This window comes from Aotus nancymaae, unplaced genomic scaffold (assembly GCF_030222135.1).
Source record: "Aotus nancymaae isolate 86718 unplaced genomic scaffold, 86718_ANA_hifiasm-v0.15.2.pri h1tg000028l, whole genome shotgun sequence".
In the NCBI taxonomy this organism is placed as follows: Eukaryota; Metazoa; Chordata; class Mammalia; order Primates; family Aotidae; genus Aotus; species Aotus nancymaae.
Genome location: NW_026988441.1, coordinates 31979632 through 32006047, shown reverse-complemented (window position 1 = coordinate 32006047; position 26416 = coordinate 31979632). Strand labels below are relative to the sequence as shown.

General features: G+C 52.5%; 2 protein-coding genes across 6 annotated transcripts in view; one reads left to right on the top strand and one right to left on the bottom strand.

The window, feature by feature from the left end:
• Nucleotides 1-72: 72 nt before the first annotated feature.
• On the bottom strand, nt 73-14001 carry TRMT1 (tRNA methyltransferase 1). 3 transcript variants are annotated; one of them, XM_012436034.3, is made up of 17 exons: nt 13914-14001; nt 13405-13690; nt 13256-13311; nt 12902-13044; nt 12556-12743; nt 10297-10412; nt 10104-10216; nt 7637-7785; nt 7090-7176; nt 6933-7002; nt 6714-6848; nt 6545-6630; nt 2507-2615; nt 2331-2407; nt 662-781; nt 442-571; nt 73-255 (listed from the first exon to the last, which is right to left on the bottom strand). In XM_012436034.3, the coding sequence occupies exons 2-17, from the start codon at nt 13548-13550 to the stop codon at nt 109-111; spliced, it is 1872 nt and encodes a 623-aa protein (XP_012291457.2). In that variant the 5' UTR covers nt 13551-13690; nt 13914-14001; the 3' UTR covers nt 73-108. The 3 variants fall into 3 exon arrangements, with proteins under 3 accessions (XP_012291457.2, XP_012291458.2, XP_021532388.2); XM_012436035.2 differs by having other exon boundaries at nt 13405-13608; nt 13914-13992; XM_021676713.2 differs by lacking the exons at nt 12556-12743; nt 13256-13311; nt 13405-13690; nt 13914-14001 and having other exon boundaries at nt 12902-12988.
• Nucleotides 13630-26416, top strand: part of NACC1 (nucleus accumbens associated 1) — a 26752-nt gene continuing 13965 nt past the window's right edge. The window contains exons 1-2 of one of the 3 annotated variants that reach the window (XM_012436038.2): nt 13630-13773; nt 15232-15365. The gene's annotated coding sequence lies outside the window, so the exon portion shown is untranslated. Of the gene's footprint in view, nt 13774-14063; nt 14197-15231; nt 15366-15501; nt 15693-26416 lie in introns of those variants that run through there. The other 2 variants (XM_012436037.3, XM_021676715.2) reach the window with 2 other exon arrangements.

The window sequence follows — 26416 nt, the reverse complement described above, 5'->3', positions numbered from 1 at the left end:
AGGGGCGAACGACCCCAGAGGAACAGCCCCCAGTCACGCAGCTGTATGGACCGATACACAAACCACAGACAATCCGGAGGTGATGTGACATCTCTTTATTGGTTCAGTCTATGCCTGGCTCAGTGGCAGCCCGAGGCCCAGGGGGCTCTGGTTAGAAGTCTCTGGACAGTCAGGGACAGCATCAGCATCAGCAGAGACCCCGGGTGCCAGGGGGCTATGGGAATAGCAACACTGGTCCCCGCGTTGACAGGTACCCTGGTGGGAAGATGGTGGGTGTGAACCCCACCCCGGAGCTCAGTGACCCCTGATGGGTTCCTTTCCTGGAATCGAAAAACCACTCCCAAGCACCTGCCTGGTCCCAGTTCCCCCAGTTCTCTCACAGTTGCCCAAAGAGGAGAGACTCATGTGTCCTGCAGCGGGAAAAGGGAGGAGGGATCTCACCTCCTTAAACCTCTTGCAAGGAAATGTCTTGAGCCGGGCAGCCCGCTGGGCCGCGTTTTCGGGTGGCACCTTCCTCTTGTTCCGAAGCACCATGTGTCTCTCCTCCATAGCTTCATTGGCTGCCTTGCCCCTGTGCCAGTGGTGAGTAGATGGGACCCCATCTGTCCTTTGCCCTTCCTTTTCCCTGGCTAAGATCCACCCCCACCCTACCACCACTCACCCAGGCCGGGCACGACGCCGGGGACCCCAGTTGGCCTCTGGGTTGGCCTGAAAGCGCTTGAGCCTTCGCTGGCGGGAACTGGGGTTGGCATCTTCCCGGATGGTGAAGTTGGCCTGCAGCCTGGGGAAGCAGGGGTAGAGGGTTGGGGCTGGAGGCAGCTGCCACACGAGTGTGTACCGAATGCCCACGGGGCCTGTCCACCTCCACCACACAGCACTGAGGTGTCTGCTCACATCAGGACTCTCATTCATCTAACAAACATTTTGATCTTTTTAAAGAGGTAGGGTCTTGACTGGGCTCAGTGGCTTATGCCTATAATCCCAGCACTTTGGGAGGTCGAGACAGGCAGATCACCTGAGTTCAGGAGTTCAAGACCAGCCTGGCCAACATGGTGAAACCCTATCTCCAATAAAAATACAAAAATTAGGTTGGCATGGTGGTGGGAGCCTGTAGTGCCAGCTACTCCGGAGGCTGAGGGACGAGACTTGCTTGAACCCAGGAGACAGAGGTTGCAGTGAGCTGAAACTGCACCCCTACACTCCAGCTTGGGCAAGAGAGTGAGCCTCCATTTTTTTTTTTAATATTTTTAAATAATTTTTTTCAGAGACGGGGTCTTGCTATGTTACATTTGGCTATTCACAGGCGCGATCCCACTACTGATCAGCACGGGAGTTTTGACCTGCTCCGTTTCCGACCTGGGCCGGTTCACCCCTCCTTAGACAACCTGGTGGTCCCCTGCTCCCAGGAGGTCACCATATTGATGCCAAACTTAGTGCGAACACCCGATCGGCATAGCGCACTACAGCCCAGAACTCCTGGGCTCAAGGGATCTTCCCACCTCAGCCTCCCGAGTATCTGGGACTATAGGCTCGCGCCACCGCGCCTGGCGTGAGCCTCCATCTAAAATAATAATAACGAAGGTCTCACTCTGTTGCCCAGGTTGGAGTGCAATGGTGCGATCTTGCCTCACTGCAAACTCCGCCTTCCAGTTCAAGTGATTCACCTGTCTCAGCCTACCAAGTAGCTGGAACTACAGGCACATGCCACCTTGCCTGGGTAATTTTTTTTGTGTGTGTATTTTTAGTAGAGATAGGGTTTCGCCATGTTGGCCAGGTTGGTCTTGAACTCCTGGCCTCAGGTGACCTGCCCACCTCGGCCTCCCAAAGTGCTGGTATTACAGGCGTTAGCCACTGCACCCAACCCAGTCAGCAGATTTTGTTAATTTTATTTTTTTTTTTTTTTTATTATTTCTGAGAGGGAGTCTCGCTCTGTTGCCCAGGCTGGAGTGCAGTGGCATGATCTCGACTCCCTGAAACCTCCACCTCCAGGGTTCGAGGGATTCTCCTGTTTCAGCTTCCTGAGTAGCTGGGATTACAGGCACGCGCCACCATGCCTGGCTAATTTTTGTATTTTTAATAGAGATGGGGCTTCACCATGTTGGCTGGCTGGTCTCGAACTCCTGACCTCAGGTGATTCACCCACCTCAGCCTCCCAAAGTGCTGTGATTACAGGCGTGAGTCACCGCGCCCGGCCTCAGTCAGCAGATTTTGAATCTCACTTGCAGAATGGGCACTAGTCTGTGTGGGGCAGCGTTTATGCTGTCTGCAAGCATGTGTGCTTCCTGTGCCTGTGGGCAGCCCCATCCCCTCACGCATGCGCTTGTCCCTACCTGGGCTCCACACTGAGAATACGGAACGCTGGGCTGGTCTCTGATAGTCGCTCCCGTTTCACTGGATGTTCCTTCTCCTTGGGGCACATGCCAGAGGTTAGGGAATACTGGGCCCGAGGGACTCCAGGTGACCACCACCTGCCCTCCCACCTGGATGCGGTCAGCCCTGCCCTTACCCAGCAGCGCATGATGTCCCACAGGGCAGAAGCAGGGGCATCTGTCTTCACAGCGTTCTTACAGGTGTGGGAGAGCGAGACCCGAAAGTCAGCGTGGAGGAGGGCTGACCTGGGGAATGGCAGGGATCGTGAGGGAGAAGCTGGAACCCTGGACCTCAAAGCCCGAGATGCCCAGAGTAGGTCAGGCTACCTTTAGCAAGGGCTCGTGGCTACAGAGTTTTTCTTTTTTTCTTTCTTTTTTTTCTTTTTGAGATGAAGCCTTGCTCCGTTCCCCAGGCTGGAGTGCAGTGGTGCAGTCTTGGCTCACTGCAGCCTCCACCTCCCAGGTTCAAGCAATTCTCCTGCCTCAGCCTCCCGAGTAGCTGAGATTACAGGTACCTGCCACCACACCCAGATAATATTTTGTATTTTTAGTAGAGATGGGGTTTCAGTTGGTCAGGCTGGTCTTGAACTTCTGGCCTCAAGTGATTCACACGCCACAGCCTCCCAAAGTGCCGGGATTACAGGCGTGAGCCACCACGCCTGACCTCTTTTCCTTTTTCTAATTATTATTATTATTATTATTTTAAAGAATAAAAAAAAAAAGGAAGAAAAAAAAAAAAGAATGAAGAGGAAGAAAAAGGAAGAGAAAGAGGGAGAGAGAACAGGAGTACTGCTTTATTGCCCAGGCTAGAATGCAGTCTAAAAATGGGAATTGAAAACTTCTTTTATGCCAATAATTGTGCTTAACAATGGAGACAGGAAGGAATAAGGAAGAAAATAACAAACAAGCAGCCAACCAATATTTCATTTAAACCTGTGAAATGCTATGCAATTACTGAGGAGTGACTTACTTCCAATTATGTAGTCACTTTTGGAATAGATGTGATATGGTACTGATGAGAATGTGTGTTTTGTGTATTTGAAGTGGAGAGTTCTATGAATGTTCATTAAGTTTACTTGTTCTGGGTCTGAGTTCAAGTCCTGGATATCCTTATTAATTTTCTATCTTGTTGATCAGTCTAATATTGACAATGTGATGTTACAGTCTCCCACTATTATTGTGTGGGAGGCTAAGTCTCTTTATAAGTCATTAAGAACTTGTCTTATGTATCTGGGTGCTCCTGTATTGGGTGCATGTATATTTAGGATCGTTAGCTCTTCTTGTTGCATTGATCCTTTACCATTATGTAATGTCCTTCTTTGCCTCTTTTGATCTTTGTTGCTTTAAAGTCTATTTTATCAGAGGTGAGAATTGCAACTCCTGCTTTTTATTTATTTATTTATTTTTGCTCTCCGTTTGGTTGGTGAATCTTCCTCCGTCCCTTTGTTTTGAGTCTTTGTGTATCGTTGCATGTGAGATGGGTCTGGATACAGCACACCGATGGGTTTTGGCTTTTTATCCAGTTAATAATATATATGAGTTTAATACTGCCATTTGATGCTAACTGGCTGTTTTGCCCATTAGTTGATGTAAGTTCTTCATTATGTTAATGCTGCTTACTTTTTGGTATATTTTTGGAAAGGCTGATACTGGTTGTTCCTTTATATGTGCAGTGCTTCTTTCAGAAGCTCTTGTAAAGCAGGCCTGGTGGTGGTGAACTCTCTAAGTACTTGCTTGTTCGCAAAAGATTTTATTTTTCCTTCGCTTGTGAAGCTTAGTTTGGCTGGATATGAGATTCTGGATTGAAAGTTCTTTTCTTTAAGGATGTTGAATATTGGCCCTCACTCTTTTCTGGCTTGTAGGGTTTCTGCTGAGAGATCTGCTGCTGTAAGTCTGATAGGTTTCTGTTTGTGGGTAACCTGACCTTTCTCTCTGGCTGCTCTATTTTCTCCTTCATTTCAACCCTAATAAATCTGGCAATTATGTGCCTTGGGGTTGGTCTTCTTGAATATCTTTGTGGTGTTCTCTGTATTACCTGGAGTTGAATATTGTCCTGTCTTACTAGGTTGGGAAAGTTTTCCTGAATAATATCCTGAAGAGTATTTTCCAACTTGGATTCATTCTCTTCGTCACATTCAGGTACACCTATCAAACGTAAATTAGGTCTTTTCACATAGTCCGATATTTCTTGGAGACTTTGCTCATTCCTTTTTATCCTTTTTTCTCCAATCTTGACTTCTCGTTTTATTTCATTAAGTTGGTCTTCGACCTCTGATATCCTTTCCTCTGCTTGATCACTTCGACTGTTAAAACCTGTGCATACTTTGCGAAGTTCTCATGTTGTGTTTTTCAGTTCCATTAATTCACTTATATTCCTCTCTAAATTGTCAATTCTCATTAGCATTTCGTCAAACCTTTTTTCAAAGTTCTTAGTTTCTTTGCATTGGGTTAGAACAATTTCTTTTAATTCACAGAAGTTTCTTATCATCCACCTTCTGAAGCCTACTTCTGTTAATGGAACGCACTCGTTCTCCATCAGGCCTTGTTCCATTGCTGATGAGAAACTGTGATCCCCTGTAGAGGGAGAGGCATTCTGATTTTGGGTATTCTCAGCCTTTTATGCTGCTTTCTTCCCATCGTTGTAAGTTTATCCACCTGTCGTCTTTGTGATTACCGACTTTCAAATTAGGTCTCTGAGTGGACGTCCAACTTGTTGATTCCCATCACCGAAATCTGAGCAATCCACTGCGCCGGCCAAAACAGTGGTGTTAAGATTGATGGTGCTTTTCTGCCCAGGAATCTCCAGTCTAGCTCCCTTCTTGAGTCCGTCCTTCAATCAGCTGAATAGGTGACTCTGTCTTCCCGGAGCTCCAAACGTCGGCCAAAAGGGGACCCAGTCCTGCTCACTCTGCACCAAGAACTGCTGCGCCGAGGCGCCGGCCACAAGAGTCGTGCTGGCGACCCGTGGGGCTCCTCCGCTGGGAATCTCCTGGTCCGTGAGCAACAAAAATTCATTTCAAAGTGTGGCGTCCTCGTTCTCTGCACTTTCACTGAGAGCTACAATCCCGATCTGCTAGTGATCAGCCATCTTGGATCTCTCTCTATTATTATTTTTTAAATGGAGTCTCGCTCTGTCACCCAGGCTGGTGTGCAGTGGCACAATCTTGACTCACCGCAGCCACCTCCTCCTGGGTTCAAGAGATTCTTGTGCCTCAGCCTCCCAAGTAGTTGGGACTACAGGCAAGTGCTATGACACCCAGCTAATTTTTGTATTTTTAGTAGAGACAGAGTTTCACCATGTTAGCCAGGCTGGTCTTGAACTCCTGACCTTAAGTGATCTGTCCACCTCAGCCTCCTAAATGCTGGGATTATAGGCATGAGCCACTAAGCCTGGCCTAATTTTTTTTTTTTTTTTTTTTTTTGGAGACGGAGTCTTGCTCTGTTGCCAGGCTGGAGTGCAGTGGCACAGTCTCGGCTTGCTGCAACCTCTGCCTCCTGGGTTCAAGTGATTCTTCTGTCTCAGCCTCCCAAGTAGCTGGGACCACAGGTGCATGCCACCACACCCAGCTAATTTTTGTATTTTTAGTAGAGAACGGAGTTTCACCATGTTGGCCAGGATGGTCTCGATCTCTTGACTTTGTGATCTACCCACCTCATCCTCCCAAAGTGCTGCAATTACAGGTGTGAGCCACCACACTTGGCCTTTTTTTTTAGAGACAGGTTCTCATTCTCTCACCCAGCAAGCTGGAGTGGCAAGATCATAGCTCACTTTAGCATCAAACTCCTGGCCCAAATGATCCTCCCACCTCAGCCTCCTGAGTAGCTAGGACTATAGGCATGTACCACCATGCCAGGCTAATATATGTGTGTGTGTGTGTGTGTGTGTGTGTGTGTGTTTGTGTGTGTATGTATGTATATATATGTATATGTGACTGTGTATTTATTTATTTTATTTTTTAGAGATAGGGCCTTACTATCATGCCCAAGTTGGTCTTGAACACCTGGCCTCAAGGGATCTTTCTGCCTCAGCCTCCCAAAGTACTGGAATTACAGGCATGAGCCACCGTGGGGTGCTCCCCACCCCACCACAAGTTCTATGCATGAGAATCCTTGGACTTGCCCCAAGCCACCCTGTGGTCAGGGACAGGCTCCTCCCGGGTCCCAGAGGCCCGTACCGAAACTGCAGGAGGCTGGGCGTGTTGCAGTGGATGGTGCTGCTCAGCTGGTCCAGTGTGTAGTACAGAGGCACGTCTGGGAGCTCCTGCGATGGGGGACAGGATGGGCATGAGTGGAGATGGGTGGGCAGAGGCGGAGCCCCCTCCCTCGTCACAGCCCGTCCCTCACCTCAGTGATGACGCTCAGAACCCCTCGGATCCGCTCAGAGGTGTAGAAGCGGCCGGGGTTAGTGCTCACAGCCTCCAGGACCCGGCCCACGAAATCCAGGTCATGGATGGGCTCTGCCCACATGGGGCCACCAAGCTGGGGATGCACCAGGGACAGGTGAGCAGGGACCACGACTTCTGAGGCCCTCTCGCTCCTCGGCCTCCCCCGGCCTAGCCCTACCTGGTGTTGCTGCCCACAGTGTTCACACTCAGGAGTCACGGGGGGACCACAGGCTGCAGAGAACTTGACCCTGAACAGAGAGGGGTGGCTGGTGGGGAAGGAAGAAAACCCTGGGACTCCCCTTTTCCTCCTTCCTCCCCAGCAATGCCCTGCTCACCGGTCGCCGGGGACTCCTGACGCTTTGCCGAGGTGCTGAAGGTGAAAGGCCCCGCAGCCCACACACTGAAACACCAGCGCCTGCTTGCTGTGGGGGGTACCAGTGACCACGAGTTCCCAGTATGACCACCGCACCCAAACTCCTCCCTCAGACTGGCTCTGTCCCCTTTAGAAGCCCCAGATCCTCCAGGCCAAGGTCCCACCTCCTCTTTTTGTTTTTTTTGAGACAGAGTCTAGGTCTGTTGCCAGGCTGGAGTGCAGTGGCACGATCTTGGCAACCTGCACTTTCCAGGTTCAAATGATTCTCCTGCCTCAGCCTCCCGAGTAGCTGGGACTACAGGCGCACACCACCATGCCCAGCTAATTTTTTGTATTTTTTTTTTTTCAGTAGAGACGGGGTTTCACCATGTTGGCCAGGATGGTCTTGATCACTTGATCTCATGATCTGCCCACCTCAGCCTCCCAAAGTGCTGGAATTACAGGAGTAAGCCAACGCGCCTGGCCTGTCTCCTCTCTCAATCCACCACCCCTTCCCACCCCCAGCTGACCTGGCTGAGGCCTTGACCTTGGCTGGGCTGGTGAAGACACGGACAAAAACACGCACATAGAAGTCAGCACTGACGCTGAGCAGTGGCACCACGAAGCGCTGGTAGCAGTTGGCATGGAGATCCAGGCTGTGCAGGACGATTCTCAGGGCCTGGGGGCAGGGGGTGGGTGTCAGCCTCCCCTCACTGTTCACCCACCCCACCAGGAGCCCTGTGTGGTACTCAAAAGTACAGGGTCAAGGTCAGCTCCCTGGGCTCCAAGCCTACCCCCGAAAGTCCTGGCTGTGGGACTCTCAACACGTAAGTACCACCCCCCTGTGCCTCAGTTTCCTCTGCAAAATCACAACAATCACTGTCTCTCTGTGGCACTGCTGGGGGCACTGAGGAAAGCACAGAGCCAACCTGTTCTGATCGGCATCATCGGTGTGCCCTGTGGCACGTACTGTGGGCTAAGGACCCACGTTCCTGCCCCCCAGGGCTCTGTGGGCAGGAAGTGGGGATACTGGGTGCTGTAGAACTGCTGGGGCCTGGGCTGGCGTGGTGGCTCACGCCTGTAATCCCAGCACTTTGGGAGGCTGAGGTGGATGGATCACCTGAGGTCAGGAGTTCGCAACCAGCCTGACCAACATGGAGAAACCTGTCTCTACTAAAAATACAAAGATCACGCCATTGTGCTACAGCCTGGGCAACAAGAGCAAAACTCTGTCTAAAAAAAAAAAAAAAAAAAAAAAAATCCCGCCAGGGCCTTCCTGCTAGTGTGAGACTCTGATATGGGAAAGGAGACAGCATTTCCCAGGCTGACCTGATGACAGGACCCTTTAGAAACGAGGACAAGAGCCCTCTGTGGCCCAGGCTGGAGTGCAGTAGCACTATCAAAGCTCACGATAACCTTGAACGCCTGGGCTCAAGTGATTCTCCTGCCTCAGCCTCCTGAGTAGCTGGGACCACAGGCATGCACCACCACACCTAGCTAATTTTTAGGGATTTTTTTTGTAGAGATGAGATCCTCACTGCATTGCCCAGGCTCCTAACCTCCAGTGAGCCTCCCATCTTGGCCTCCTAAAGCGCTAGGATTACAGGCATGAGCTTCTGCACCTGGCCTCTAGCCTTCTTGAATCCTGATCAGACCACTCAACAGGGTCAGACCATTATTTATTTTTTGAGACAGGGTTTCCTTCTGTTGCTCAGGCTGGAGTACAGTGGTGTGATCTCAGCTCATTGCAACCTCCGCCTCCTGGGTCCAAGTGATTCTCCTGCCTCAGCCTCCTGAGTAGCCAGGATTACAGGTGCCTACAACCATGCCCAGCTAATTTTTGTATTTTTAGTAGAGACGGGGTTTCGCCATGTTGGCCAGGCTGGTCTCAAACTCCTGACCTCAGGTGATCTGACTGCTTTGGCCTCCCAAAGTGCTGGGATTACAGGTGTGAGCCACCACGCCCAACCTTCAGACCATCATTGTGCCCATTTTACAGATGAAAAAACCGAGGACCGGAAAGGTGAAGTCACTTGCCCAGAGCCACCAGCGAAGCTAACATTTGAATCCAGTCCTGGAAAAACCACCTTTAAAAAATTTTACTTTTTTTTGGCCAGAGGTCGTAGCTCACGCCTGTAATCCCAGCACTTTGGGAGGCTGAGGCAGACAGATCACCTGAGGTTGGGAATTTGAGACCAGTCTGACCAACATGGAGAAATCCCGTCTCTACTAAAAATATAAAATTAGCTGGGCGTGGTGGTGCATGCCTGTAATTCCAGCTACTCAGGAGGCTGAGGCAGGAGAATCACTTGAACCCGGGAGGCAGAGGTTGTGGTGAGCCAAGATTGTGCCACTGCACTCCAGCCTGGGCAACAAGAGTGAATCTCTGTCTCAAAAAAAAATAAAAAAAATTTTTTTGGAAAAGTTTTATTTTTTTATTTATTTGGAGACAGAGTCTCGCTCTATATCCCAGGCCGGAGTGCAGTGGTGCGATCTTGCACACTGCCGCCTCCGCCTCCTGGGTTCAAGTGATTCTCCTGCCTCAGCCTTCTGAGTAGCTGGAATTACAGGCGTGTGCCACCACACTCAGCTAATTTTTGTACTTTTAGTAGAGACAGGGTTTCACCATGTTGGTTCAGGGTGGTCTCAAACTCCCGACCTCATGATTCACCCATCTCGGTCTCCCAAAGTGCTAGGATTATAGCCGTGAACCATCTTGCCTGGCCAAAAAGTTGTTTTAATACAGAAAATTAAAATAATGTAACCACGCACTCCTATCCTGGCCAAAGCCACTGTCCCCAATGACTCTGGTATTGGCCCAAGCTCTTAGGAACTACGTGCGTTGCAGACATGCCTGTCATTATCGGCCTGGGATTCATCTGGCCCTGGCTGCCTGGAGGATGCTGAGTGTACTGGGAAGGCACTCAGACAACCACCTGTCCCTGGATCTCCCTGGTCCCCCAGATCTCCCTGGTCGGCTGGCAGACAGCCCCTCACCATCTCGTGGCAGGCCCGGCTCTTGAGGGCTATGGCCCCGTACTTGCTATAGCACGTCTCTCTGCTCTTCCCCGCCAGCACCGCCATGTCCGTGCAGGTCACGCACAGCAACCCTGTGGAGAGGGGCTGGGCAGTGAGAACCCTCCAAACACCCCAAGCCCTTCTCCGGACCCCAGCACCATCCGGGCCTCACCTCCTTCACTCACAGCCTGCACAGCTGCATCCAGGAAGCGGGCAGGGCTGCCGTAGGGGTCCAGATCGATGACATCGAACCTCTCCGACACCTTCTGGTGTTGGTACATCAGCATCCTGGGCGCAAGAGAGCCAGGTCGTCAGCCTCCTGCACCAGGTACCTTCTCTGTCCCCTGCACATATTAACCCCTACGGTGCAGTGGTTTGGGGCTGAACCCCGGGGCCAGATTCTCAAGTTCAAATCCTGCCTTGGTTGTTTATTTATTTATTTTATTTTTGAGTTGGAGTCCTGCTCTGTCGCCCAGGCTGGAGTGCAGTGGTGTGATCTCGCTCTCTGCAACCTCCACCTCCCCAGTTCAAGTAATTCTCGTGCCTCAGCCTCCCAAGTAGCTGGGACTCCAGGCGTGAGCCACCACGCCAGACTAATTTTTGTATTTGTAGTAGAGACGGGGATTCACCATGTTGGCCAGGCTGGTCTCAAACTCCTGCCCTCAAGTGACCCATCCGCCTCGGCCTTCCAAAGTGCTGGGATTACAGCTGTGAACCACTGCGCCCAGCCTTGGTCATTTATTAAACTGCACAATTTTCCTCCTTAGGAAAAGCGCCTCGTGGACCTCAGTCTACACATCTAAAACAATACAAGATGTGTCTGCCTAACACCATTTCAAGCAGTTTATAGACGCATTAACACTTTTTTTTTTTTTTTTTTGGAGACAGAGTATTGCTCTGTCACCCAGGCTGGAGTGCAATGGCACAATCTCGGCTCACTGCAACTTCTACCTCCTGGGTTCAAGCACTTCTCCTACCTCAGCCTCCCAAGTAGCTGGGATTACAGGCTCGTGCCACCACTCCCAGCTAATGTTTCTATTTTTAGTACAGACAGGGTCTCACCATGTTGGCCAAGCTGGTCTCAAACTTCTGACTGCAGGTGATCCACTGGCCTCAGCCTCCCAAAGTGCTGGGATTATAGGCGTGAGCCACTGCGTCTGGCCTCATTTTAAAATTTTTCTAGAAACAGGAGTTTCACTAGGTTGCCTAGGTTGGTCTTGAACTCCTCTCAAGCAATCCTCCTGCCTTGGCCTCTCAAAATGCTCAGATTACAGGCACGAGTCACCATGCCCAACTAATTACTTTTCATTGTCTATGATTACTATTTGGATTCTAGTAGGGTCAGAAAAGTAAAAACTTTTTTCTCGCCAGGCACGGGGGCTCACGCCTGTAATCCCAGCACTTTGCAAGGCTGAGGTGGGTGGATCACAGGGTCAAGATATCGAGACCATCTTGGCCAACATGGTGAAACCCCATCACTTAAAAAAAAAAAAACTTAAAAAATTCTTGGCTTGTAGGCCATTAAAAAACCAGGCTAGGCTAGGCTGGGCACAGCAGCTCACACCTGTAATCCCAGCACTTTGGGAGGCCAAGGCGGGTGAATCACCTAAGATCAGGAGTTTGAGACCAGTCTCAGCAACATGGTGAAACCTTGTATCTACTAAAGATACATAAAATTAGCTGAGCATGGTGGTGCACACCTGTAATCCCAGCTACTTGGAAGGCTAAGGAAGGGGAATCGCTTAAACCCAGGAGGTGGAGGTTGCAGTGACCTGAGATCGCGCTACTGCACTCCAGCGTGGGCAACAAGAGCAAGACTCTATCTCAAAAAAAAAAAAAAAAAAAAAAATTAAAAATAGGCTGTGAGTCCCACAGACTATAGTTTGCCAACTCTTGCAAAGGTCACCAATTTTGGCTGTTTCCTGATGCATTCCCACTCTGAAAATGGTGCCTGGCACATAGCAGACACTGGATATACTATGGTTCATCTAAATGAATAAAAGGAGTATAAGAAATTAAAACATTAGCTGGGGATGGTGGCAGGTGCCTGTAATCCCAGCTACTTGGGAGGCTGAGGCAGGAGAATAGCTTGAACCCTGGAGGCGGAGGTTGCAGTGAGCTGTGATCATGCCACTGCACTTCAGCCTGGGCAACAGAGCAAGACTCCATCTCAAAAAAATAAAATAAAATAAAAGAAGAAGTTAAAACAGAGACCAGAATGCTATCTATTTCTGTCACAGAGTATGGATCATACAATAATTATCTATTACTTACTCGTCACAGCAACCCCTGTAAAACTAGTTTTCGCAGTTGCCAGACAAGTAAACTGGAGCTCAAAGAGGCTAAGTCACTCACTCAAGGTCATAGAGTGAGAACAAGACAGAGCCAGAATTTAACCCCAGGCAGGCTTGTTCCAGAGCCCAGAACCTACCGGGCATCTGCTTGGCTGGGCTGTACCAAGTGGGCCACGCCATTGAGCTGCACATTCTGGCGTATGAGATCCACAGCCGGGGCAGAGGCATCGTTTGCAACCACAGATCTGAGCCCAGGCACCTCTAGGGCAAATCGAATGGAACGTAGGCCGGAAGCCGCCAGGCCTTCCAGCACATGCAAGCCTTCCTGTTGGGAGTAAGCAGGGAACCTCCCTCACATCTCCATCTCCATCCTCTTCTGACCTAAGGAGCCCCTACCACCCACCTTCTATAGCTCTCCCCATCCAGGATCCCTCTGTCTGCCACTAAATTCCAGGGCTGCTAGATCCTATGCTCAGGCCCTACCTCACAGATCTCCCCTACGGCGGCTGTGCGATGTTGGTCTCCCGAGGCCAGGTTTTCACTCTCTTTCAGTTCAACCTTCTCCTCCTCTTGGTCTGACAAGTCCACGATCACCTTTTGCGTGTCCTTCTCTCCTGGCACCTTGACTGCAGCCACCCAGAGGCACAAGTCAGAGGGTAAAAAGGTCCCCTCTGAGAAACCTCCCCAAAATATCTTCCCTGAAGTCCCTGGGGAAAGACTGAAGTAGAACTCTGGGCCTGCTATGAAGCCTCTCTGGATTTGGAGGACAGAAGGGCCCAGGCAGGGGAGATAGCCTTTTGTGACCCCCACCCATCAGGAGCCTGGACCTCCACTCACTCTGGATTCCTTTGGCCCCAAGCTGAATGCGAGCAAACTCGGTGATCACAGCACATCTGGTGGGAGACAGAGGATCAACTCATACCCCGCCCCTGCCATCCACATTGACCCACTCGCCGCTGCCAGGCTGACCTCTGACCCCTGCTCACGTCAGGTCCCGATTGAATTCCTGCACCGGGTTATAAAAGACCTCGTTGGCGCTGGGAAAGGCGATTTTGGCAGCCCCCTCCGTGACTGTCGTCTCCTGGACTTCACGTGGGCGCTCTTCTCCACAGGGTCCTGTGGCGTTCTCCATTGCTGTTGGATTCGGCAACCCTGGGGACTGCCCCTTGATAAACCGGGCTCTGCAGACACTGCGGGTGTGAGCGCAGTGTGAGCCTTAACCACAGAACGATCGTCGCATGAGACATCCGCTGGAGCCTCTGCCCGCTAAGCCTGGTTCGGGGGGCGGGGAAGGGCATAGAGAGGGTCAGAGAGCTGCATTCTTGGCCCGGGGGTGTCCTACATGTACATAAAAGGTAGGAACGAGGAAGACCCTGCGGCCTCGGTAAGCTGATACCCCTCGTTTCGGGGATGACTGGTCCCTGCGGAGCCGATGCCCTTGTGCAGGCCTGACCCGAGTTCGGATCCCTCCCCGTGCTACCCAGCCCCTCTTCACCTTCTCTTGTAGCCACAGAAAATCGAATAAGTCAAGGTGCACGTTTCCCGAATTAGGACCTGGGCGCCGCCATGTTGGCACTGTGGGTGGGCGAATCACATGATAGTGGTTAGCCAATCAATTATGCCACATACGGTGGACGGCCGGGATCAAAATGTAAGACATAAAGGAAGCGCGCTGATCGTGCTGTTCCGGGGGTTTTAATCACAGCGGATCCCCTGGGAAAGGACACGTCACTAGTCCCATTTCACAGATGAGGAAGTTGTGGCTCAGAAAAGGGGCGGTAAGCGGAGAAACCCAGCACCTAGTGGTCCTAATCTGTTTTCTGGGTGCCATATACACATTATTTCAGAGCACCCTGCAGGGATAACCCAGGCTCTTGGAGTTGGATTTACTGGGTTTGAATCTCAGTTCCACCACATGCTCTAGGCAGGTTACTCTCGGGGCTCCACTTTTCTTACCTATTACATAAGAATCGTAGTTTCTAAGGTAGAACAAAGAGTAAATGATACCTGGAAAGTATGCAAAGAGCTACTCTAACATTGTAAGGGCTCGGTAACGTTCTAACCCAGTGTATAAAGGCAAGACAGCGAAATGTTCCCACTGCCTGGGTTCCAGTCTCAGCTCACCCTGCGACTTGTTCTTAATTCTGAACTTAAGTTACCGCTTTTGCAAAGTGGGCAGAAGTTTTTAACGTTTGTTACTGGGTTGTAGTGAGAAGTAAACGAGTTAGTGCAGGTAAAATGCTAACAGAACCTAGCATCAGGTATGCATCATAAAAGTCTTAGCTCTTATTGTCGCTTTTGAGCTTGGGTTTAAATCCTGGCACTCGCCATCACTTCTTTACTGTGTGATAATCTTGACCAGCTTTCTTCATTTCTCTGCCTTTTTTTTTTTTTTTCTTTTGAGACGGAGTCTTGCCCAGGCTGGAGTGCAGTGGCACAATCTCGGCTCACTGCAACCTCCACCTCCCGGGTGCGAGCGATTCTCTTGCTTCACGCTCCTGAGTAGCTGGGATTATAGGCGTCCACCACCACGCCAGGCTAATTTTTGTATTTTTAGTAGAGACGGGGTTTCACCAGGTTGGCCAGGCTAGTTTCGAACTACTGACCTCAGGCGATCCACCCACCTCGGTCTCCCAAAGTGCTGGGATTACAGGCGTGAGCCACCGCGCCCGGCCGCCTTTATTTTCTATAGTGTGTCTGTGACAGTTCCCACTAAAAATGTTACTGTGAAGTTTAAACGAGCTAATTCCCGTAAAGAGCCTAACACAGTGGCTGCCACAATAAACAGCTGTCATTATTGTTTTGTTTTACAGGAAACTAAAGTTCGGAAAGGTAGAGCGACTTGCCCAACGTCGCGAAACCAGAAGGTGGTGGGATCGGGAATCGAACCACTGAGCTAAACTGACGTACTGGCGAAGATCCCCCAGGGGCATAGAGAGGAGACGAGGTCGGTTAGAAGGGGCGCGCTCGGAGCTCGGCTGGCCTGGCCTAGGGGGCGGGGCCTGAGGGCGGTGCGCGGGCGGGGCCGGGGCCGCTTCTCCTTGGCCCGGCTGCGGCGGCGGCGCGGCTTGCGCTCGCTCGGCGCTCGGCTGGGGCGGCCTGGCCCACAATGAATGGCCGCCGCGGCTGCCGCTGCAGCTGAGGCGGAGGCCGCGGAGGCCGCGGAGGCGGAGGCCGAGGCCCCGGCGCAGGGGGGCGCGCCCCGGGCCCAGGCCCGGCCCCAGCCGCCGCTGCGGAGCTCGCCGGGAGCCCCCGGAGCGCGGCCACGGCGCAGGTGAGGCGGCCCGCCCCAGGCCTGGTTCCGGCCTCCTCCCCGCGGGGCGGCCGGAGGACTGAGGGGGGAGGGCCTGGGTGCTTTCTCTGACCGAAGAGGATCCGGGCCCGCAGCCTGCACTGTGCCCGGGCGGGCGAGTGTGTGGAGGCCCGGCTACCGCGGGCGGCCTGAGCGTCCAGCCCGGGCCTCGGGGCTTGGGGGCGTCAGGATCGTACCCAAACCGCTCCCCGAGCTCCCAGCGAGGGAGGGGGCCAGGTCGGACCGGGACAGGTACCGGGGGGTCCGGGGAAGTTGGAGGGTCCGAGGCAGAAAAGTGGGGAAGCTCCCGGGGATGCCAGAGGGGGAGGGGGAGGGGGAGGAAGAGTCGGGCTCTGGGCCGGCCGAGTGGGGGAGGAGAGGAGAGCGGCGCGGCCGGAGGGGGGCGGGGAGGGGCCGGGCCTGCAGGTACCGCCTGGGCGCTGGAGGAGGTGGGTGGGTCAAGTTACAGGCCTGGGGGCGGCTGAGGAGAAGCCCAGGAAGTGGGGCACGGTGGGTGTGGGCGGAGTTAGTTCGGGTGGGGGCGGATAGGCGATCCCAGAGGTGTTTGCCGGGGGTCACTTGAGGTCGGGACTGGAAGAGTAGTGGGGACGGGGAGGCTAGATCAGGGGTCGATCAGGTAAGGTGAGGGACTGCTGTCTGAGCTTTGGGAGTGCGGAGAGCGAAGCCTTTGGGCTAGGCTAGAGGGGATGTGGGGGCAGGTCAGGAAGAACTAGTGTGACCAGAAGGTATATATCGAGATGCGTCCCCCACCGCCCCCAACTCCAGTGTTAGTTCAGGGTCACATCTAAGGGGTTCCCTCTTTCCCACACCTCATCCCTGAAGCCTCTAGAGTCCCGACCCTACCCTTGGGCAAGCCTCTGCCAACTGTTTAAAGGCGCTGGCCAGTGGGTGTTTTTGTGTGGGCCGCTGGAGACAGTCTGGAACACCTAGCTTAGGCATCTTGTTTATCACAAGGTGGCCCGCGCCCACCCCCACCTTATATATCTACAGGGAGGCAGCCCAGCAGACATTACCTGAATATTTTAGGATCCTGCTTGCTTTCGCTACTTTTTGTGGCCAGAGGCTGGCCGTTCAAGCCTAGTGGATGGGAACTCAGCCACCATCGTATATATTAGTACCATGGTCTCCCAGGCACCAGCTCCTTGCGGCTGAGTTGTGTGTGCAGACTCCCTGGGGGTGAAGAATTAGAGGGAGTGAGCATGTAAGACTGTTGATGGTGATGGGTGAAAGCAGGGCACAGAGAAAAGGTGAAGGGGATCAAATCCGGCACTCACACCCTGGCCCAGGGATCGACCTCTGGGACGCTGGTCCTGGGCCAGGCCCTGTGCCGAGCTTGCTGGTCAGATGAGCTCATTGATGGCTCACCACCACCGGGTCAGCTTAGGCCTTCTCTGTGGTCCAGACGAGGAAGCTGAGGCTCAGGGTGGTGTGGTTTGTCTCTGGTCATATGAGCAGACAGTGGCTGAACTGGGATTGTCTGACCCTCAGCCCAAACCCATAGTCACTCAAGTGGCCTTCCAGGAGGGTGACTGGAGGAGCTCCTTGTTCTGGATTTCCTGGGGGGCATTCTCCTCGGCCCAGGCCTTTCCTCCTGCCCACCCTGAGGGATGGGTCAATCCCCTTTGGGACAGACTGAGTTTCCATGGTGTCCCTGGGGACTGGAACAGTGGAGGTGTCTTTCTCAGAGTCCTGGTCACCCCTTCTTCCCTATTCCCCTCCTGGGAGACAAGAGGTCAGGGGTCATGGAGCTGTGGGCTGGCCGTGGGAAGCTGAGGAGGCCTGGCACCACCGCGGCTGGACTTTGCTTGCCTGGACTGTTTTTGCCCCACTTGGCCCCCAGTTGGATGGCAGCAGCTTTTGTTCCTTTCTGGGCTGATTGCAAGGCTGTTACCAGGTGTCCTCAGGACTTTCATTTGGGATCCTCAGCACCTGAGGCAGGAGCCACAAACTGCTGGGTCAAGTGGTGTCAGCTAGTTCTTCTGGGTTTAATGATAGGTTGTCACCCTAATTCTCCCCAGTCTCCCTATAGTTCCCAGGACACCCTCCAACTGGGCCTTGCCCTTCTTCCCTGTCTGGCTAGCCACTTGGTTCTGGGATGAGCAGGAATTGGGCCGGCAGCTGCGCATAAAGAGCACGAACAATCCTCCCTGCCTGATTGGGCCAGGATCCCAGGATCTGCTGCAGGGTCTGCTTCAGCACAGACTGGATCCTCTGGACCTAAGCTGGGTCAGATACCAGGGATGGGGGTTTGGGGGTACCATCCAGTCACTCAGCTGAAATGGGAGTTGGCCCTGGTGAGTGGGGGACCGGCGGCACCTCAGGCAGCTCAGGTTTGTGCCTGGAGCTGGAGGAGAAGGCACCAGCAATAACTGCTTTTCAGTGAGAACTTAACATGCACAGACTCTGTGGGGGCAAGTGCAACAAGTAGGCAGCCATTGAGACAGTTTGATTTCACTGCTGGGCGCTGACTCCCCGCTGGGGGCTGGGGAAGTATCCCGGAGTAACAGATCCGGGAGCAGCTAGCTCTCAATCGACTTACATTCCAGTGAAAGTGACCAAACTTCCACAAGCAAAGCATCAAGATAATTTCATATACCTCTGTGTTTACAAAGATGGTGTAGCAAAGTGAAGTTGTAATTGCGCGATGGGGGGATGGAGAGGCTTCCCTGGGTGGCCAGAAGTCCTCCCAGAAAGCTAGGATTTGAATAATAATAGCTAGAGGGTGGGTGGCTCTGGGGTGCGGGAGGGGTCGGTGTTCCGGGCTCAGGGGACAGCACATTTGCAGCTTTTATTGAGTCTGTTCCAGTCTCCTAAGTGCTCTAAACATTTTGTCTTCATGAGGGAAGGAGTAGGGGGATGATCCTGCCGTGGAGACAGAGACTCTTAGTGCCACTCACAAGAAAGAGAAGCCCTGTCTCTGGGTCTCCTGGATCTGCCCATCACCCCCAGATGGAAGTTCAGAACCCTTTGGCCTGCATCCGGGGTATTTAAAAATCTGGCCTCCTGGCCGGGCAGCAGGGAGCCCCAGCAGGTTCTTGAGCTGGGCTTTGAGATGTGAGTTTTGGTCAGCCTTACAGGATCTACTGAAGGAGTCTGCCTGGAGGATGAGGGGTTTGGAGAGAGTTGGTGGTTGGCCCAACATTGTCTGACCCTAGATTTCATCAGTGTCATTGCCAGAGCCTGTGTGGAGAGGGATCCCACCAGGCTTAGTGGGACACACTGCTTTTGGGATGGTGGTGAGCTGCCGGGGCTGGAAAACACGAGGCAGTATTCATGCCAGTCTGCGTCCTCCCTCAGGTCCTCCCTCCCTCTCATTTCTCCTGGGTTGCCCTCCGCACTTGTATGCACTTGAACTCATTTAAGCCCATGACTAGTGGGTCCTGCCTTTGTCATCATTTGACACACAAGGAAACTGAGGCACCTGAGTCTTTCCTTCAAACAAGCTCTGATATGGTCTGGCTACCACCCCTGTGCCACCTTCCAGCCACTTTCATGTCCCTCAGCTCCCTGCATTTGTTCCTCAGTCCCCTCGGCCGCTAATCCCTTCCCCTAGAGAACTCTCTGGGCCACAGAGGCTGGGAGGTGGCACTGGGCCTGCCTGCACATTAGGTAGTGGTAAGGACCAGGCGACCCAGCAGAGGTGGTGTGTCTGAGGTTGTGATCCGTGTGTAGTCATGGTATTGTCCTTCCAGCCTCTCACTACTGCCTCCTTGGCGAAGGTCTCACTCTGTAGAGACCTGTGCGTCTTCTCTGAGGGCTTTGACTGTGTCCAGGTCGTGTTTTCTAAATCGAGCAAAGGGAGAGGGTAGGTAAGGGTGACAGACACAGTATAGTGGAGAGTGAAATTTCACACTTAGCACTACCCCTGTCTCAGCCATTGAGACTCTGGGCATAGGTCTTGACCTCTGAGCTTCAGTCTCCTCCTCTGATAAGTGGTGACAAGCAGGCACCCTATACTGCTGTGTTTAGCAACTGGGGCAAGCCTGCCTCCTCTGGGGACACTTGGGGAATGTCTGGGGACATTTCTGGCTATCCCTGCCGAGGGTGGGGTTGCTGCTGGCATCTAGCCGGGCTACAGGCCAGGGATGTGGCTCAACATCAGAGAATGGGGCAGCCCCCACCACAAAGAATGATTGATGCAAATGCAGTGGCCAGGTGGACAATCTCAACTGTCTGGTTGTCGTGAGGTTTATGGGAGAGGTTAGCATCTGGGGTGTGATTGGACAATGCTGTGAAGGCTCTGGGGAAACCCCCAGCGGGTACTGCCTGGTAGTCTCATGAAATGTGCAAGGTTTTGGGAGATGGTGAGATGCATGAAATGTCTCCTACTCTCAGGGAGTTTGCGGCCCAGCAAGGGCCAGGGGATACAACTAACCGCAGCTGGCATTCATGGGCACCAGCTACGGGGTGAGCGCCAATTGGCCTGTGTTCTTTGGTTGTTTAATCCTTGAAACAACCTTATGAGATGGCTGCTGCTGTCAGCCCGTTTTCTAGATGGGAGACTGATATTGAGGGCGAGCACTGTTGAGGGTAATGCTGAGTGACAGGCTCTATAAGGGGTTTGAGCCTAGGACTATAGTAGGATTCAGAATCTCAGGCCCTGCGTGGTTCTCTACCCGAGCCCAGCAGGCCCCACTCCCAGGATGATCCCCACCCCTCCAGCCCCACCAGCCTCCTTTGTGTTAGCTGCAACGGTGTCACCTCAGGGCCTTTGCACTTACTGTTGTTCCCCCCACCCTTCATTGCTGCTGCTGCTCTGTCTTGGGTGTGATCTGATTGCTCACAGGGACTGAGATGTAACTCCGAAGGGTGGGCTTATGGTTGGAGTTGAGGGGGGGAGGGAGCAGGCAGACTGCGAACTCCATGAGGATGGAGGGAGCTCTTCTGCCAGGCTCTCCAAGGAGCTGGAGCTGCTGCCTGCAAAGGGAGGCCAGATTGCTGAGGGCTGCGAGGAGGAGCGAGTGGGAGGAGGGAGAAGGGAGAGGCAGCACGCAGAGACTGCTCATTCCCGGAGATGGTGGTTGCAGGGAGGAAGGGCTGAAGAATAGCTGCAGATGGGAGGATTGGGAAAGGAGGAATGAAGAAGGCCTTCCTTGGGGATTAGAGAGAGGGCGCCCCAGACCCTGAGGTGGGGGTTCTTAGGCAGAAGACCCTGTTTCTGGAGGGGACACATCCAGTAGCGCAGGTAAAGATCCCCAGCTCTGGACTTGGCCTGTCCTCCGGTCTGGTCTCTGCCTTGTTTCTCTGAACGCCAGTTTTCCCGTCTGTGAAAGGGGTTTAGTCACAGCTGCCTCACATCTTTGCCTGATTAGGGAGCCAGATGGCCTGGGTATGAACCTGTACCTACCTGCTACATGGTCCCGGCCTCTGGCTTTGCCTCTCTGGACCTCGTTTCTATCCATGAAATGGCAGGAAGGCTCATTTCTTCCTCAGAAACCGTGAAGAGGAGTAAGTGAAATGAGCCTCGACTGAGCCCTGGACAACTATGGGCACACAGTCAATGAGACTTAAGTAGAGGACACTGTGGTTAATCCTATTGCCACTATGGATTTAATGACAGTCTTTGGGGGGAAAAGAAAATGAATCACATCTATGTGTGTATAAGAAAAAAAATACAGGCCGGGCGCAGTGGCTCATGGAGGCTGAGGCGGGCGGATCACTTGAGGCCAGGAGTTCGAGACCAGCTTGGCCAACATGGCAAAACCCCATCTCTACTAAAAATACAAAAATTAGTCAGGCTTGGTGGTGAGCGCCTGTAATCCCAGCTACTCAGGAGGCAGAGACAGGAGAATTGCTGGAACCCAGGAGGCTGAGTTTACAGTGAGCCAAGATGGTACCATTGCATTCCAGCCTTGGTGGCAGAGGAAGACTGTCTCAAAAAAGAAAAAAAAAAAAAGAAAAAAAATACTGATGCCAATAGTAGGATCCATACAATCAGATAGCATTTATATACATATATATTTTTTTAAGATGGGGTCTTGTTGCCCAGGCTGTTCTCAAATTCCTGGCTTCAAGTGTCTTCCTGCCTCAGCCTCCCAAAGTTCTGGGATTACAGGTGTGAGTCGCTGCCCCCAGCTGAACACTTTGTCCTTCACTAACCGTTTTCCTGGACTGCCTTCACATTCAGCCCCTACAGAGGTATGTGTGTATGGTTCTGGGTCAGGCAGGCAACCTGAATAGCTGCCAGGATTCGGCCATATCCTGCTGAGCTGCATGAAGGAGTGTAGGACTCTCTAGGGCCTTTCTTTCTTGTTACACTTGGAGTTGCTGGTCTCCTTTAACTGGCTTATAGGTCTTAGCCCATCTGGGCTGCTGTAATAAAATACCTTAGACTGGAAGCCAGGCGCATTGCTCATGCCTCTAACCTCAGCATTTAGGAAGCTGAGATGGCAGGATTGCCTGAGCCCAGGAGTTCAAGACCAGCCTGGGCAACATAGTGAGACCTCATCTTTCAAAAAATTAATTTTAATTTTAATTCTTTTATTTTTTTTCTCCTCCCCTCTCCTAATTTTAATTTCTTTTTCACCCGTGACACAGCCCTCAGGAGAGCCAATTAGCTGGGCATGGTGGCATGACTCTCTAGTCCCAGCTACTCAGGAGGCTGAGGCGAGAGGCTAACTTGAGTCCAGGAGGTTGAGTCTATAGTGAGCCGAGATTGCACCACTGCACTTCAGCCTGGGTGACAGAGCAAGACCCCGTCTCAAAAACAAAACAAAACAGACTGGGCCATCGATAAACAACAGAGATGAGTTGCTCATAGTTGTGGAGGGTGGGAAGTCCCAGATCCCGGAGCCAGCAGATTCCGTATCTGATGAGGGCCTGTTCCTCGTTGGTAGCACCTTTTAGGTGTCTGCACAGGGTGGCAAGGACAAACAAGCTCCCCTCTTTTACACAGGCACAGTTCCTATTCATGAGGACAGAGCCCTCCTGACTGAATCACCTCCCAAAGGCTCCACTTTTTTTCTTTTTAAGTTTTTGATCAACAACTTTTTTTTTTTTTTTTGAGATGGAGTCTTGCTCTGTTGGCCCAGGCTAGAGTGCAGTGACAAGATCTCAGCTTACTGCAACTTCCGCCTCTTAGGTTCAAACAATTCTCCTGCTTCAGCCTCCCAAAGTGCTGGTATTACAGGCGTCAGCCATTGCGCCCAGCTGAAGGCCCCACTTAATGCCACTGCTTTGGAGATAGGCCTCAGCTTGTGAATTCCGGGGAGATGCAAACATTCAGACCATAGCGTCTGTCAACGGCCATGTCACAGCTTCCCTGGAAGTCATCAGGAAAGGACTGTGCTTTTGACGGTCTCTCCCAGGCCCCTGCTGGCTGGGGAATTCTGCTTCTCTCTTTCCCCAAGAGCTGGCAGTTACTACTCCCAGGAATCATGCCGCCAGCCCCCTTCCCACAGATGGCAGAATCTGCCAGCAGTGTGAGCAGTTCCTCAGGTAACATTGAGCTCTCAGCAGGCCTCTGACTGCTAGCCACCCACCTTGGTGACTGTCAGAGGAGGTCCTCTGTCTGCCTAGCCACAGAGAGTGCCTCTGAGCCCTATTCCTGTTTTAGCTGCGTTAATGTGGAACAAAAAAGGGAGTTAGATTGGGAGGAATGGAAATAATTTTTTGTTCATTGTTTCCACAAAGAACTCTGAGCACCCACTGGGTACCTGGCCTGGTCCTAGGAGTCGTGGACACAACAGAGGACTACACAGGCAAACTCCCTGCCCCAGCTGACGTGAAGCCAAAACAATGCCTAGTTTGCGGGGGGCAGTGGCTCGCACCTATAATCCTAGCACTTTGGGAGGCCAAGGCAGGAGGATTGCTTGAGCCCAGGAGTTTGAGGCTGTAGTGAGCTATGATGGTCCCCCTGTACTCCAACCTGGGTAACAGCAAGACCCTGTCTCAAAAAAAAAAAAAAAAAGGTAGAGAAAGGGCTTTGTATGACCAGAGAGAAAATGAAGAGCCATGGTTGTCCTGGGGACAGCATTCCCATTCTAGGAGGTCTGAGAGCAAGCAGGGCCAGCCTGCCAGGGGGCCCAAGCTGTGTCACTTGGGGCCAAGGTGGTGCAAAGTGGTTTTGAAGGAGTTGAAGATGAGTCCAAGGATCTGAGCATGGAGGGCCGGAGCTGGCGAAGCTACGGCATTTACAGGTTTGGGAAAGGACTGGAGCTGGGTCCTGGAAGTGTTGAGTGGAGGTGTCTGGGGTGTGTGTGAGTCTGGCATTCACAGGGAGGTCCAGGCCAAAGACTCCGGAGGGGGAGGCATCAGTGAATAGATAGTGCTTCAGGCCTGTCTTAGCTCAAGCTGCTACACAACAAAATATCACAGACTGGGTGGCTTAAACAACAGACACTTATATTTCAGAGTGCTGGCGGCTGGCAGTCTGAGATGAGTGTCAATGTGGTCAGGTTCTGGAGAGGGCTCTCTGCGTGGCTTGCAGACAGCCTCCTTGTTGATACCACTCCTACGACCTCAGTCAACCTTAATTAGATCCCAGAGGTCTTATCTACAGATACAGGCACATTGGGGGCTTCTGATTTCAACCTATGAATTTGGAGGGACATACTCAGTCCATAGCAGAGCCCTGAGACTGAGCCCAGTCCCCTGGAGGTGAAAACGCTTTCTGGAAGGGCCACACTCCCAGTCAATTACTGCCCTTCCTAGATCTCAGCTCCAGTGTCACCCTTTCCAGGCAAGGTCACGCACCCCTGTGTGCAGCACATTGATCCATGTGACTAAGGATGAATGGCTCTGTCTCCTACCGGACCGTGAGCTCCAGAGGCAGGGCTACTTTGTCACCATTGTGGCCTACCCAGGCAGGGACCTGGCAAATATTTGTTGAGTAGTTGTTGGGAAGTCATGGAAACCGCATGCTGTGCCCTTGGATCTCAGCAGAAGATCTGCTCACGCCCGGGAAGGTCCCAGCTGCCCCATGGCTCTTGTCCTTGTCCCCCACACTCTCAGGGGTGCTGCTCTGCTGAGTTTTAACAAGAGATGATTCGGATACGGTTTTCTGCCCTTGGGGAGTTTATAGTCAAATGGGATTTAGTTTCCTCAGAGGTAAGCTTCAGGGCACTGTGGCTGGGTGGGGCAGGAGAGGGGCATCTTCTCTAGCCCGGAGGAGTGGGTAGCTGAGGGTGGAGGAAGAGAGTATTCTGGGCAGGGTGCACAGCTTGGGCAAAGGCCTCGCCGCAGTAGAGGGGACTGGGCAGTGTGTTCGAGCCTGAGGTAGGTGGGGGTTTGGTGGGGACCAGAACTATTAGGTTGGTTTAGAGGCCTCAACCCCTGACTCGATCCCATTCCTGCTCAGCCAGCAGGTGACCCTGCCAGGGACCTGCTAGTGAGAGACCCGTTTCCTCTGAGAGTCCAATCATGGCTGCTCCCTTCCTGGGGCTAGTGTGGATGAGGGGCTTCTTGCAGGGGCCCAGGTAGTTTTCCTTCTGAGTCTATTGGGCAGGATTGGGCCAATCACAGAGGGATGGAGGGGTTCCCAGGGATGGGTCTGCTCTGGCACTGCAGCTCACCCCTGTCCACTCTGTGCAGGGGCCTCTGGGGAACTGGACGGAACAGCATTGAGGTCACTGCGGCTCACAGTCCCGCCGCCCCACTCCCCTAGTCCCCAGCAGCATGGAGGGAGGGTTCCTGTGTGCTAATTGGCTGAGTGTTTGGACCAATTGCTAATCAAAGGCTCCAAAACCCTGGGTGCTGGGGCGCTGGGCTCTGAAGCTGGGGTTCACAAGGTATGGGGGACCCCAGCCTGAGCGTCAGGTTGGCTCTCATTTTCAGGCGGGGACCTGGGCCACCCCCAGCCCCCACATCTCTGTCGCCTCTTGTTATCCCTGAAACCGTACAGTCTCTGTTGCTGAATGGGGGAGTTCAAGACCAGCCTGGACAACATAGTGAGACCCTGTCTTTAAAAAAAAAATTAGATGTGGCCGATGCCTGGCGCGTGGTGAGGTCACTTTGAAGCAGTCCTATGCCTGATCTGCACTACTTTTTTAAATTTTGTTTTGTTTTGGTGGGGTGGTGGGAGAGGTGTGTGTTTTTTTTTTTTTTTTTTTTTCTATTTTATTTTTCTTTTATTTCTTTTGAGATGGAGTCTCCCTCTGTCGCCCAGGCTGGAGTGCAGTGGCGCGATATTGGCTCGCTGCCACCTTGCCTCCCGAGTTCAAGTGATTGTCCTGCCTTAGCCTCCTGAGTAGCTGGGATTACAGGCACGTGCCACCATGCCCAGCTAGTTTTTGTATTTTTAATAGAGATGGGGTTTCACCATGTTGGTCAGGCTGATCTTGACCTCCTGACATTGTGATTTGTCTGCCTCGGCCTCCCAAAGTGCTGGGATTATAGATGTGAGCCACTGCGCCTGGCCCTGCTTTTTTTGTTTTTTTGTTTTTTAGAGACAGGCTTTCACTCTGTGACCCAGGCTGAAATATAGTGGTGCAGTCATCACTCACTGCAGCCTCTCTTTGACTCAAGTGATCCTCCCAAGTAGCTGGGCCTACAGGTGCAAGCCACAAAGCCCCACTAATTTTTAATTTTTTTGCAGGGATAGGGGTCTCACTATGTTGCCCAGGCTGGTCTTGAACCCCTGGCTTCAAGGGATCCTCCCACCTCTGTCTCCCAGAGTGTTGGGATTACAGGTGTGAGCCACCGTGCCCAGCCTCTCTGCGCTGCTCTTTAACACATTTACAAGTATT